Source organism: Eretmochelys imbricata, chromosome 24 (genome assembly GCF_965152235.1).
Source record: "Eretmochelys imbricata isolate rEreImb1 chromosome 24, rEreImb1.hap1, whole genome shotgun sequence".
Classification (NCBI taxonomy): Eukaryota; Metazoa; Chordata; order Testudines; family Cheloniidae; genus Eretmochelys; species Eretmochelys imbricata.
In genome coordinates this window covers 1,685,134-1,697,958 of record NC_135595.1, presented here as the reverse complement: position 1 = coordinate 1,697,958, position 12,825 = coordinate 1,685,134, and the positions used below count along the sequence as shown (strand labels likewise).

The 12,825-nt window shown below is 59.2% G+C and overlaps 1 protein-coding gene across 1 annotated transcript in view; it reads left to right on the top strand.

The window, feature by feature from the left end:
- INTS3 (integrator complex subunit 3) overlaps window positions 1-12,825 on the top strand; it is a 69,704-nt gene that overhangs the window by 38,045 nt on the left and 18,834 nt on the right. Inside the window, exons 13-22 of the mRNA XM_077840910.1 lie at window positions 1,460-1,551; window positions 3,021-3,127; window positions 3,740-3,859; window positions 5,384-5,513; window positions 6,673-6,727; window positions 7,804-7,907; window positions 8,551-8,595; window positions 9,458-9,577; window positions 9,943-10,096; window positions 12,561-12,629. Coding sequence (XP_077697036.1) covers window positions 1,460-1,551; window positions 3,021-3,127; window positions 3,740-3,859; window positions 5,384-5,513; window positions 6,673-6,727; window positions 7,804-7,907; window positions 8,551-8,595; window positions 9,458-9,577; window positions 9,943-10,096; window positions 12,561-12,629 — 996 coding nt within the window. The remainder of the gene's footprint in view (window positions 1-1,459; window positions 1,552-3,020; window positions 3,128-3,739; window positions 3,860-5,383; window positions 5,514-6,672; window positions 6,728-7,803; window positions 7,908-8,550; window positions 8,596-9,457; window positions 9,578-9,942; window positions 10,097-12,560; window positions 12,630-12,825) is intronic.

Genomic DNA, 12,825 nt, shown 5'->3' with positions numbered 1-12,825 from the left:
GTTAGCTCTTGGCCCACGGGGTGGGAGGCTGATCTTAGCATAGGGGACAGCTGGAGAAGTGTGAAGGGGCAGCGAGGAGAGCAGTGGGGGAAGGATGCAGAGGAGTGGAGGGCACAGTCCAGACACCCTTGGAGCTGCCATTCTGTCTGGTCACTGGGGCGGGGGGATTCCCTGATGTCCCCCCAGCCTGTCACCCGGATTCTGTGAAGGTTCCCGGGGGTTCCCTCTGAGAGAGCTGAGTTGTGGCCCCTCTCTGCACTGTGATCTGACCAGCTGCCGAGGCTGGCAGCGCCTTGGCACTGCCCATCACTGCCTGGGGATATTTAGTGGCACTAATGCATCTTAGCACAGGTCACCGGGTTTGCATTTAGCCCCAGAGCAGAGGCCGGCAGCAATTACAGGAGCTGTCATCCAGCTGGAGAGGCTGCTCTGTGCTGTCCTGCCCTTTGCGTGCAATTAACCTTACTGTCCACGCCTCACCTCGTTAGGGAGTGCAGGCTCAGCCCCTGCAGAGAGTGTTGTCTCCAGGGGGTATCGGGATAGGAGGAGGCTGAAGCTCCATCCCCCAGAGATGGGAAGGATGGAAAAATCTAGAGGGGATCATGGAAGAGCTGCCGAAGTGCCCAGCTGGGTAGCTGGTGGGGCAGGCAGCGCTGGCTGGGTTCACGTGGCATGTGGACACAGCAGTGAGCCAAACTTTGCACATGGAGTCTCCACGCTAAAGCTCGCCAAGCATTTTCAGTCCAAGGAGCTGGTGTAGAGAGGGGCCATCCCGGGGCTGGAGAGCAGCTGTCTTTGTCACACTGGCAGCCCCGGGGCAGAGAGGAAATGGGGGAAATGGGTACCTGAGAGGCTCAGAGTAATGCCTCCCTCTGGCTATTGTTCCCAGCCCTTCGGCGGAAGCAGTGGGCTCTAGTGGGTAAGGTCAGGATGTCTGGGTTTGATGCTCCCTCTCAGCCTGCTGTCGTGGCCACGATCCACAAAGGCTACGCTTGGCAAGTGCTCATGTGGGTGTTTGCCTGTCACTACTGTCACCACTCCCTGTTCTGCAGATTCACTCCCGACCCCAGGGGCTTGCCCCTCGAAATGGTCGGCTCTGCAGTAAAACCGACCGAGAGCAGCGAGGGGCAAATTCCTACACAGGGTCAGGATATGCTGCTGCAGAGTCACCCGGCCAAGTGCCTCTTTACTATCCTGGCATGGGCGTTGGGATGGGCGAGGGAAGGGGAGATGGGAGTAAAACCCTCTCCTGCTGCCGCCTCTCAGTTCAACGGGGTATGTTCGTCTGCTGCTCATGTGGCCAGGGCAGTTTGATTCCAGACAGGCAGTGAACTGGCCTCATGACAAGCTGCTAACCCACCTCGGCTGGCGGGGCTGGGTCTGCGGCCTCCCAAACAGCGGGACGAGCCCGAGGGCTCGGGGACCTGCACTAACTCTATTTTCTCCACCCCCCTTTCAGATCATTCCCAACTTCTACCCGCCGCTGGAGGTTCACGTCCGGCAAGGCGTGTTCAACTCCCTTACCCACATCGTGGAGAAGCGAGTCCTGGCGTAAGGAGTCATTCGGTTCAATACAATCACAGCTGCGCTGCCCTGCCCTGCCCTGCCCAGGCTCCGTCTGTCTCTCACCTAGCAAAGACAAACCTCTCACGGCTCCTCGCAGAGCAGGGGAACTGATTTGGGTTATGGCCTGTGGCGTAAGACACAGCCATGGATTTATCCTGCCCCGGAGCGAGGGTCCTGAGATCCATAGCTCAGGCCAGGGATGGGTTAGATGAGCTCCCGCCCTCTCGGGGGGGCACAAATGTCTCCAGTAGGCACATGCCACTGTGCTGCCAGATGAACAAGCATGCAGGTACCTTCCTAGTCTGCCTCACATCTGCTGCCAGCCTGCAAACATTGCAGCCGTTAGCAACAGCTGGGTCCCCCTGCCCTCCGAGCGGAGTTACAAACCCCACCGGATCCATAGGCAGGAAGGGGGACATCCCAGGCCTGCAGCTCACACAGCAGAGTTGTCTTGTGGAAGTGAGGCTACACCCAGCCCCTGGGGGGAATGAACCAGCCCCAGGCCCCTGACTCATCCCCCCACCAGCCTGCTTGTTCCAAACGAGGGAGCTCCTGTGTGGTTTGTCACTGTGGGGACTGAAGGGCCCTGAGATGGTGTGGGTGGAGCTGGGGGCGGGGGTGGGGCGTGCTGCCCTCTGTACAGAGCAAGGGGCAGGCAGCAGGGCTGGGAATGGGCTGCTGCTAATGATCTTGCTGGGGGGCAGGGAGGGGATGCTGCCGGACTGGATGAGGCATCTCTGGCAAGAGAGCTCTGTGGCTTTGGCCGAGTGTCGGGGGACAGAGCTGGGCTGGACCCATTGCGTCCATGGCAGAAGCAGTCCTGAGATGCTGCCAGAACTGGAGACCTGTCTGTGCCAGGGCCTGGGGCTGGGAACTCGAGTCCCCCAAGCCAGAAGGCCAAACCAAGCGGCCAGAGATCAGCGCAGAGTTGTGAAGAGCCAGTTACCCAGTGCTGTTCCCTGTGCTTTTCGCTCCTACCCTCGAAGGCAGGGGACTCGGTGGTCGTGGGGCTACAGCAATGCAGCAGCAGTTACACCAGCACTGTCTCCTTCCTCCCCCTCCCCAGCCCGCCCTGGGAGCAGATGGTGGTCACCAGCAGCAAATGCCCACCGGAGTAGTTTTCTGAGTGTGTGGGCAGTCGGTTCTCTCTCTTGGGGCGAGCTAGTGGTCTCAGGGCATCAGAGTTGAAGTGTGTCCCCAGGCACGCCGGGTGACCAGCGGCCAGGCAGGAAGGGCCAGTGCCAATTGATCCTTCTTTTGCACTGAAGTCTGACCTTCCTCCAGGGCAAGGGAGCCTGGGCCTCTGCCACCAGCCACAGGGCCTGGGGGCTCCTGCTCTGGGCTCCCAGTTCCAGGTGGGAGGTGTGGGGAGCCAGCTGGTTTGGTGCATGGGCAGGATCAGGGAATGCATCTTGGCTTGGACATTTCTCATCCCTTTCCTCCTCCCCACGCAGACCCCTGGCCCCTCTGTTTGACAACCCCAAGCTGGACAAGGAACTCCGTGCCATGCTGAGGGAGAAATTCCCGGAGTTCTGCAGCTCACCCTCACCGCCTATCGAAGGTAGAGCACCCGGGTCCTACAGGAGAGCGCCTCTCGCTGTGCGGGGCGGGGAGCTTTCCTGGCCAGGTCATGGCTCTTGGAGCTGCAGACTCACTGAGGCAGCTCTACACTGGGTGGCTGGAGCTTTACAGCCATGAATCTAGGAACCCAAGAGCAATTTTCAGAGGTGCCAAGCCCCAGAGACCAGCTGAATGGCATGGGAGCTGCGGGAGCTCAGCACTGCTGAAAGCCAGGCTCTTGGATCAAAGCTTTCAAACTTGGGTGCCCATCACTGCCAGCCCTTTGCCCTGGACTCCACTCTGCCTCGCATCTCATTGGGCACTGCCAGCCAGGACTGGCCTTGGGTTCTCCTGCTGGCCTAGGTGATGGCTAAGCAGGAAGGGTGGTGCATGGTGCCAGTACCTAAGAAAACTTCTGTGCTCTGTGTGGGGCTTCGAAATAGTGTCCCTGGGTCGGGAGCACCCCCAGGTAAACTGCAGCTTCTCTCACCAGCACTGCCCTCTTCCCAGAGAGCTGCGGCCTCGCCCCAGGACTCTGCCCTGCCCGCAGGGCGCTATGAACGGCCAGGGTAACCCAGCTCCCATTCTGACTCCTGTGCCTTCATTTTTGCAGTCAAAATTGAGGAGCCAGTTTCCATGGAAATGGACAATCACATGTCTGACAAGGATGACAGTTGCTATGACAATGCCGAGGCTGCCTTTAGTGATGATGAAGAGGACTTGAATAGCAAAGGTGAGAGGCTGTGGACAGCAGGGCCACCTGCACCAGCAATTGGCCAGTAATGCCCTCCAAGTGCTGCTGTATTTACTCAGTGCAATTAGCAGTCTCTATGTGCACCATTGTCTCCCCAGCGCACTCACTGGTTCCTTTCCTTCCCAGTGACCTGGCCCTGAGAACAAGCCGTGAGCATGGTTCCCAGAAAGCCACTTCTCCCTGCAAACAGCACAGTCGCTGAGCCCAGGGCAAATCTGTCCCTGCAAACAGGGCACCGGGGGCAGAGCTGCTCCTCTGTGCAGGGGGCCTGGAGCATTTACCGAGCGCTCTGCAGTCATTAACCAGTGCCGGGAAGCTGACACCTGCAAGCACTGGGGAAGGTCACATGGGCCCGGGCTCCTGGGGTCCCTGTTTCCTGAGTCTTAGCGTCCCCAGGGCTAGCATTTCCTCCGCTTTCCTTGGAGGCTTTCCTAGGCCCTCCTGGCTCAGGCTCGAGTGCTCTGACTGGCTTCTGAGCCTCCCGCTGAAATGGGAACCAGGCTGGGCCGAGCCATGGTGCGCTGTTTGCTGGGGAACTCCAGGATGGCTGGCTGGGGAACCAGCTCGCTCCTGTCTCAGGCAGCCCTTTCCGGCCCTTGACAAAGGCTTGCACATGTGGTTTTTGTTACACGCGTGGCAGGCCTCTCTGGGCATCTGGACTTGGGCCATGGGCTGGCTGGTCTGTTGGAGGCCAGAATTGCTGCTCTCAGAAGCTGCAGGCACCTGGGATCGTTTCTTCCGCTGGCCGTTGGTGGAACAGCTCTGCAGTCTCCCCGGCGCTCTGATTAGAGAGAGGTGTTGGGGTGGGGCGGGGTCCTGAGAGAGAGGGGTGGGGCAGCCCAGGCTGAGAATGAGCCGGTTGCCTTTTGCCGTGCCGCAGGCTGGTGCCCCACAGAGCGCTGGGCATGCTGGCCCCAAATCCACACACACAGGAAGCTTGAAAGTGCGATCAGTTCCCTTGGACCATCTGATCCTCACAGCTCCATGATGTACCATCTCTGCTGTGGCCTTCGGCGATTAGAGCCGGACGCTGGGAGTCCTGGGCTCTATCCCTCACGCCACCGCTGCACGCTGTGACTTGGGGCACGTTGCTGAACAGGGTATGGGTGAGGGGCAGCCGGGATACCTCAGTTTACCAATCTCTGAGCACTCCCCTTTACCTACCCTAGGGGTTGCAAGGCTTCTGACTTAATAAAGCACCTGGGGGTCTTTGGATAGCCAGCAAAGTGCCAGTATTTGGGGATGGGCCTGACCCAGAGCCCCAGCTCTGAATGCCTTGGGATCCACCTCCCATCCGCGGTGTTGTGACACCTCGTACCCTGCTGAATGTGGCATGCGCCTGTATCCAGCAGTCCCGCTCTGAGCACAGGGGTGGCACGGTGGTTTCCTTTGGGTCTGGGTGGTGGCTGGTGCCCACCTCTCAGGCTTGCGGTGATGCCAGCATGTTACAGAGCCCGACACGCAGGCAGCTCGGTTAAAGCTCAGTTGTTTTCTCCACTGCAGGGAAGAAGAGGGAATTCAGGTTCCATCCAATCAAAGAAACCATCGTTGAGGAGCCCGTTGACATCACCCCTTTCCTGGACCAGCTGGATGAGTCTTTGAAGGATAAAGTCCTGCTACTGCAGAAGGGAAGGTGGGTCTTGGCCAGTCGCGCTCTGTTCTGTGTCGGTCTCCTCATGCAGCAGCATGCGGGATGCTCCAGCCCTGTCGAGGCAACGCTGCAGACACTTGAACCAGAAGCCCTTGTGGGGCATTTATCTCCTCTGCGATGGAGAGCTTGTCTGAAGGAGGTGTGGGGGTCAAGTCTGTGAGGTGTGTCTTTTATTGGGGGGTCTCCCTCGGGCACTGGGCTCCTGTCCAGGCACATCAGAGCAACCATCTCGGAGCCACTCTCTGTGGGAGGCAGCAAGGGATGTTGGCTGAGAACCCTGGAGTCTCTGTTCCCAGAACAGAGGCCGCCTCAGTGCTCTCCTGTCATGCCTGGAGCCTGCCCCCTGTCTCCAGGGCCATACGCCACCCTTGGTGCCCCTAGGGAGGAGGTTAGTGCCAGCTGTGCTGGTTTTTCTTCCGTGGGTTTATCCCCCGGCCCACGTGTCCCAGCCGCCGCAGGGCATCCGGGGCTTAGGAACCCGGGGCAGGTGGTGAAAGGCTCCCTATCCCGCAATCCTCCATGCGGATGAGGTGCCACGGTGGGAGGTTTGATTTTTCCCTGGCTAGCTGGGCGTGTTGGCCGTTGGGGGTATTGCTCCCCAATCTCTGCAGATACTGGCCGGTCCGGGTCCCAGATAGCCCTCTGTCTCAGGGACAGTGCCCGGGGCACCCCTGGGAGAGCAGCTCCCTTCCCTCTGTCCCCACGCCCTGCAGAATGCTGTCTTTCCTTTTGACCTCAGCGTCCTTGGAATTAGCTCCATCTCAAGCAGGCTGACGAAGCTCTTTGCTTCCCAGACCCAGGCTCGGCGTGCTGATCTCGCTGGCAGCTTTAAGTGCATTTAATCTTACGCTGTTAGTCAGCTCATTTGTATGCTGTTCCATAAAGTGTCCAGAATGCTTTTGTAGCTAGGTCTTGTAGCAGCGTAGCGTGTTCTCTCCTTGCTGGCCTCTGCGGCGTGCACTTGTAGGCACGCCTCCCTGCCCGTGCCGGAGCAGTGCGAAGCAGGGCCTCTGAAACTCCCCCTTCCAGCTCTGGGGTCCTTTGGGCCCCTGCACAGAGCCGGCTGGGTACAAAGCACGATTGTCTCCTCTCTCGCTATCTCCCGCTGTAACTTGGATTGCCTCTTGTTTTTATGCTGCAGCGATACGGAAGCCCAGTGTGAGGTCATGCAGGAAATTGTGGATCAAGTCCTGGAGGTAGCTGCACAGAGCCCGACGCGACGCTCCTACCACGGGCTGGGTGACATGAGAGCAGCTGGGGGGTGGGCCTCCGATGTCTCTCCATGATCCAAGCAATCACGTTTCCCCTTGGAAATGTGACTAAGCAAAGACCTCCTGGAAGCAGCACCATCCTGTGGGGGAAGCACGCCTGTGTGAAGGTGTCTCGGTCCCGCAGGGCAGCGTGGGGGCCCCGGGCACACAGCCAGAGGCTGGGGGGATTGTACTGTGTGGGAGGTGAGGGGAGGCAGCCTAGTGCCCAGATGCTCTTGTGATGGGCACGCTGGCAGTGCTTGAACAGCTTGCGTCTCGGAGTGGCGTATTTACCACCCTGAATGCTAGTTGTGGCGAGTGCCCCTGGGCACTGAGCCAAGGGGGCGTCCTGTCAGTTTTGCTTATCTCAAGGGTCCACATGATAGATTCCCCCTGCTTTGATAGTGCTGGGCTTGGGGCACACATCTGGGTGAGAGCTCAAAGGAGCTCCCAAGGGGCCTCAGCCAGCAGGGGGTCATGCTGGCCACTTGCCAGGAACCTAGCACGTCCTGAATGGGGCAGATTTCCTCCCCCTCGCCTTCAGCACACAGGGCTCCATGCCAGTGCCCACTGCAGCGTCTGCAGGCCACGTCTCTGACCTACTCAGGGAGGCTGCATTCGAGAGCCCGGTGTGCTGAGCCCATGCAGGACTGGAGAGTCCTCTTGCCCGCTGCGTGGCTCCGTTTCCAGTCGCCGTTTGCAGAGGTGGCCTGAATTACCAGCCATTAGTGGCTGAGTGTCTTGCAGTGATTGTGAAGTGCTGCAGACCCAGGCGTCTGTGAGGGGCTCGTCTCACTGGTAACCAGCTCTGACAGCCGGCTCTTGTCACTGTGCCTTGGCAACAGAATGGATCTTGTGGCACTCAGGCCACGAGTTCCCGGCAGCCAGTATGTCTTGCCATGTACCACAGTACCAGGCCCTCACCCTGCCCCTTGCGACTGGACCTGAGCTGGTGGATGACGATCAGAGATGGCGCTTCGTTTAAGTGACTTTTTCTCTTTTTCCTCCTTTCTTTCCCCCAGGAGGACTTTGACTCAGAGCAGTTATCCGTCCTAGCATCCTGCCTGCAGGAGCTATTTAAGGCTCACTTCCGCGGGGAGGTCTTGCCAGAAGAAATCACAGAGGAGTACGGATTTATTTTTCTCTGTCTCATCCTTTCACACTGGCAATTGGGTTTTTCCCACTATAACTTCCGCTGCTCCCAGTGACTGCTCCGCAGGCCCCAGCTTCATGGAGCAGAGGAAACCCCGTCGGTGTCTGGCCCAGCGTGCTCCACCAGAGCTGTCGCAAACGGCACAAAGGCAGAGCAGACAGCTGCAGCACCCAGGGCTTGAATGAGACCATTCTCCCGAGTGCACCATGTACCACCCCCCACCACGCTGCTTAGCATGAGCGACATGTGGCAGTTAGCACCACACCACTGGGAGTCCCCCAACTCTTGCTGCCTGGGGACCCCAGATCCAAGTACCCCACCTGCCACCTCCTAGGCTGGACCGGTAATTCCCTAGTCTTCCCCCTGGTTGTAGGAGTCAGGACTCCTGGGTTCTATTCCCTGTTCTTCCAGTGGCCTCTAGCACCTCCCCTCTCTGTGCCCATTCGATGGGGGTTACTCCACCGGCCAGGGGTGCCAACGGTCAGACCTGGAATGCTTGGGAGGGCAGTGAGGTGCCCTTGAAGGGCAGTGTATTAGACTGTTAGCTTCCTCTAGCCCCAGGTGACCGTTGCCAAGTTGTCATGGCCAGCCGGCTGACAATGCGCTTTCCATGCAGGTCTCTGGAGGAATCAGTGGGGAAGCCGCTTTACCTAATATTTAGGTGAGTCTTTCTGAGTTTTAACTGACCGTGGTTAGGGTTTTCTCTGGTGTCTCCCACAATTCTAGCTGAACTCTGCACAGCTGGGTTTAATACGGTCACTGCTGCTCTCTGCCCCCTTGTATCCCAGGACTGTTGGGATTTCCTGCCACGTGCTCTCAGGCCAGGACAGCTCCAGGCGCTGTCGGCAGAAGGCCGTGCAGAGGCACCCAAGAAGAGGATGCTGCATGGCAGTGTGTGTCACGGAGCACTTGGGCCCAGCCTCCAGCTCACGGCCGCAAATGGCAGCTGAACGGTGGCGATATCCTGGGCCACTGCTGACCCACGGCTGCATCTGCACCAGTTTCCCGCTGTTGAAAATGCCTCATTAAGCTGCACTGATGCCAGCCCAGGGATTCCTGGCTCTTGGAGCTGTGATTAAACAGCAGCTGTGTCCTAATAGCCCTTTCCCTCTGAGCGGGGACTTCTGGGGGCAGGGCGTGAGCACCGTGGAGTCTCCAGTCCTCCCATCGCCTCCCCTCAGCCCTTCATGGGGAAATTTAGCTCCGTGGATCCTGTTTAGTGAGGAGCTTTCAAACAAGGCCTTGAAATCCCAGCTCCTCCCTGCTCTGCACAATGTCAGATTCTTCCTACGAGTCAGGCCTTGCCCTGAGTCTCCCCAGGCACTGTGCCGCATGCCAGCAGCCACCCTGGGGGGACAGTATCCTAGTGGGGTAAGACCTCCCCTATCAGATCAGCCCTGTGGACCGTGCAGGACCAGGAATCGGGGTTCCCTGTGCCAGCTGCACAGGGGAACCCTTGCGCTCGGCACAGGGGTCTCTCACATCTGAATGTAACTGTTCTCCTCCCGCCCTGCCCCCCACAGGAACCTCTGCCAAATGCAGGAAGACAATAGCAGTTTCTCTTTGCTGCTGGATCTCTTGTCTGAGCTCTATCAGAAACAGCCGAAGATTGGCTACCATCTTCTCTACTACCTGAGAGCGAGGTAGGGGCGGCCGGGCAGGCCAGGGGCAGGTTGCGTCCATCATGGGCCCGGCTAAGAGTGCTATGCGGGTGGCTCTCACTAAACAATCTTGCTGTCACCCGGGGAGCGTGCTGCGGGGATTCCCACCCAGCCAGGCGGCTGCAGGGGCTTCTTGTCTTTGCAGTTCAGCTCGTGTTGGGTTTGTCCTGGGCCCTTCCTCCCCGCCCACCCCAGCCCCTGCTGAGCAGCCTCGTCCGCAGGCAGAGCCTTCTGGGGGGCTGAGTCGAGCTGCTTCTCGCCCAGCCTCAAGCAGCAGCCAGACAGAATCCCTCCCTGGAGTCCACTCCCCGGGGCAGCTCACTCATGTCGCCCTGTGGCCCCTCTAGCAAAGCAGCAGCAGGGAAGATGAACCTATATGAGTCGTTTGCCCAGGCCACGCAGCTGGGGGACCTGCACACCTGCCTGATGATGGACATGAAGGCCTGCCAGGAGGATGACGTGCGGCTGCTCTGTTACCTCACCCCATCCATATACACGGAGGTGAGAACCCAGGTCGCGTGGGGGGCCCCCCAAGGTCTCCGCAGCAGGTCATCCCGGTTAGCTCAGGGGCATGAGGCGGCCTGAGCTAGGATCTTGTTAGGTCAGCGGGGCCAAGGCAGCCCTGGGCCACACGGGATAATTCATCTGCCGGGTGCTTGGATAGGGGCTGCAAGCAGAGGTGCTGGCAAGTCGGTAGGGAATGGTCTTCTCTCAACTGCAGAGCCACCCGCGGCGCAGCGAGAGGGCTCAGTGCTCCTGCAGGAGCGCTGCTGTTTGAACTAGACCTTCAGTCAGCGTCCTGATGGCTCCCAGGTGCATGAAATCCCCTGGTGCTTTTTGTAGGTATCAGGGTGTTAATCTTGCACTCCCGAAGCTTTCCAACTAGACACAGTTCTGTTCTGCACTTCCTGTCTTACTCAGTGTTGTTTGGCTGTTAGCAGCTGCCATGTTATGCCCCAGAAGTGGCTGCATTTCAGCTATGGGTAAATCGCTTGCTTACACTTGGCAAGGTTTGCGAATGGTGTGGGTAAAGGTGCTGTAGAAGTGGAAGCTAGTTAGGAAGGCTCACTTCCCTCCTTGGCCTTTCCCAACCAAGTCTAGCCACGGAAAGGTGAAAACCTGCCAAGCTGCAAGTCCCTGGCTGGTCCCTGTCGCACGTTCTCTAGGGCAGTGTTCAGGACTTGACTTCCTTTTCACTCTGAGCCCAGAGAGCGAGTTTTCTCCTGGCCTGCCCCATGTCCTTGCTGTCAGCCAGCTTGTGGTTCTAAGCAGGCGTCTCTGCGGGGCTCGGCTTTGGGAGCTCCAAGCTGTTACTTCTGTCACTCAGCAGCACGGCAGAGCTGGTCTGTTCTGTGGGATTCCGTGGGACAGTCAGTATCCGAGAGGGGAGCCGGGCTTCTGCATGGCCCCACGTATGTGCCAGCTAGTGGGGCTCAGGCTTGGTTCACACGGCTCATCCCAGGCTTGGCCAGCGCAGCAGTTGCCTTTCCCCTGCCAGGATGATGATGGGGGTTTGGCTCTCGGCTCCAATCCCTAGACTCTGAGGCTGCAGTCATTCATTTCAGCTGATCCTAGGGAGCAGAGGGTGAGAAACCACGGGGCTGGAATCCACCCAGCATCCTGCTCCAGTGCTGCAGGGAGCTCTGGCTCAGCACTCAGCGGGGTAACTTGACACGCTGAAACTGACACGGGTCACATTTTTGAGTGTGCTTTTTAATGCCCTGGGAGGAACAAGCTGATCGTGTGTGTCCCCGTCCCCCCCCCCCGGCCCCCTGCTGGCTGACAGGTCAGGAACATCTGCTGGGCGTTAAGAAGGGACCAGCCTGGGGAGAGTCCAGCCCACGCTGTTCTGTGGGGAAGGCGGCGTGAACGGGGGGGTGAAATGTGGCCAAGGGAGAGGAGAGAAAAAATATGGAAAATAACAAACCTCGGGGAGGGGTCTTGTCCCTCAGTCACTTCCCTGTGCAGCGCCCCTCCCCCAGCATGCTCAGAAAGGGGGCCCCGCACTTGTGATGACAACCAAGGAAAACCCCTCGTGTGAATCCTGTGCCCCAGGGCTGCTGCGGGCCAGTGTGTCTGCTCAGATCTTCAGGCCCTGTCCACCCTGGGGTCAGACCCATTCTCCTCTGGAGAGGGGCATGGCCAGCACCACTCGGGCACAGCTGCCTTGAAGCAGTGGACCAGCTGCCATCAAGTGGCCAGGGCCTCTGAGCCGTGCCAGGATTGCTTGCTGCTACCCGCCATCTGCCCCGATCACTTCTGCCCTTTCCTCATGGTGTGTTTTCCCTGCAATTTCTCTCTCACACACACACGAAAGGCTGTGACACTAGCAGATGTAGGGGAAATATAGGGCTTAATGAGACGCCTCTGGCCCAGCTGATTTCCCCAGGCAGCCGTATGTCTGCTCGAGTCAGCACGGCCAGGGTTGACGTTAGCTGCTCCTTGGGAGAGCTCCTCTGAGCCATGCTCTGCAGCCTCTGTGCTCTCCCGGGGCCTGGTTTGCAGAATTTAATGCTGAGCGAACACACCTGCCTCCCATTCCGTGCAAACCCAGACGAAAGGATCAGCTTGTCTCTCAGCCCTGCCCTGCTGCTTTGCTAACCCCTTCCTGCTGGCCGTCCCTTGGCCTGGAGCGCCCCCTGCTCTGCTCAGGGAGGGACGCAGGCAGCGTTCTCCCCTGGGTGCAAGGTGGGGCGATGCTGCCGTGAGTCGGGGTGCCGGTCTCTTTCAGCCTCAGCCTGGACCTGTGAGCCAGCCAGGGCCCCCAAGAGTTTCGTGCAGGTCCAGTCAGCTCCTGGTCTGCGCAGGAACAACATCCAGCTCAGCTGACTGCAAGGCATGAATGTGGGGTAACTGCATTGTCCTTGGACAGGGGCGATCTCTCCCCCTGCTCCTCTCAAGGCTGCAAGGCTGCTTCTCCCTGGGCTCCTCTCCTGAGCCCCTGCTCTGCTTGCAACTCTTCCAGTTCCCCGACGAGACCCTCCGGAGCGGGGAGCTGCTGAACATGATTGTCGCCGTCATAGACTCGGCCCAGGTAGGAGCGGGGGCTCTGCACTGGCGGGGAGGAGCGCCAGCTCTCAGAACTGGGGCGGGGAGGGGCAGCATTTGTCTCCTTCTCTGAACCAGGAGCACATAGGCTGAGCTCAGCATGGAGCTGCAGAGAGGCAAGGCGGGATGTACCATTCTGGGAGCCAGCTGCCATCTCCTGGGGAGCCTTTTGCACCCCTTCA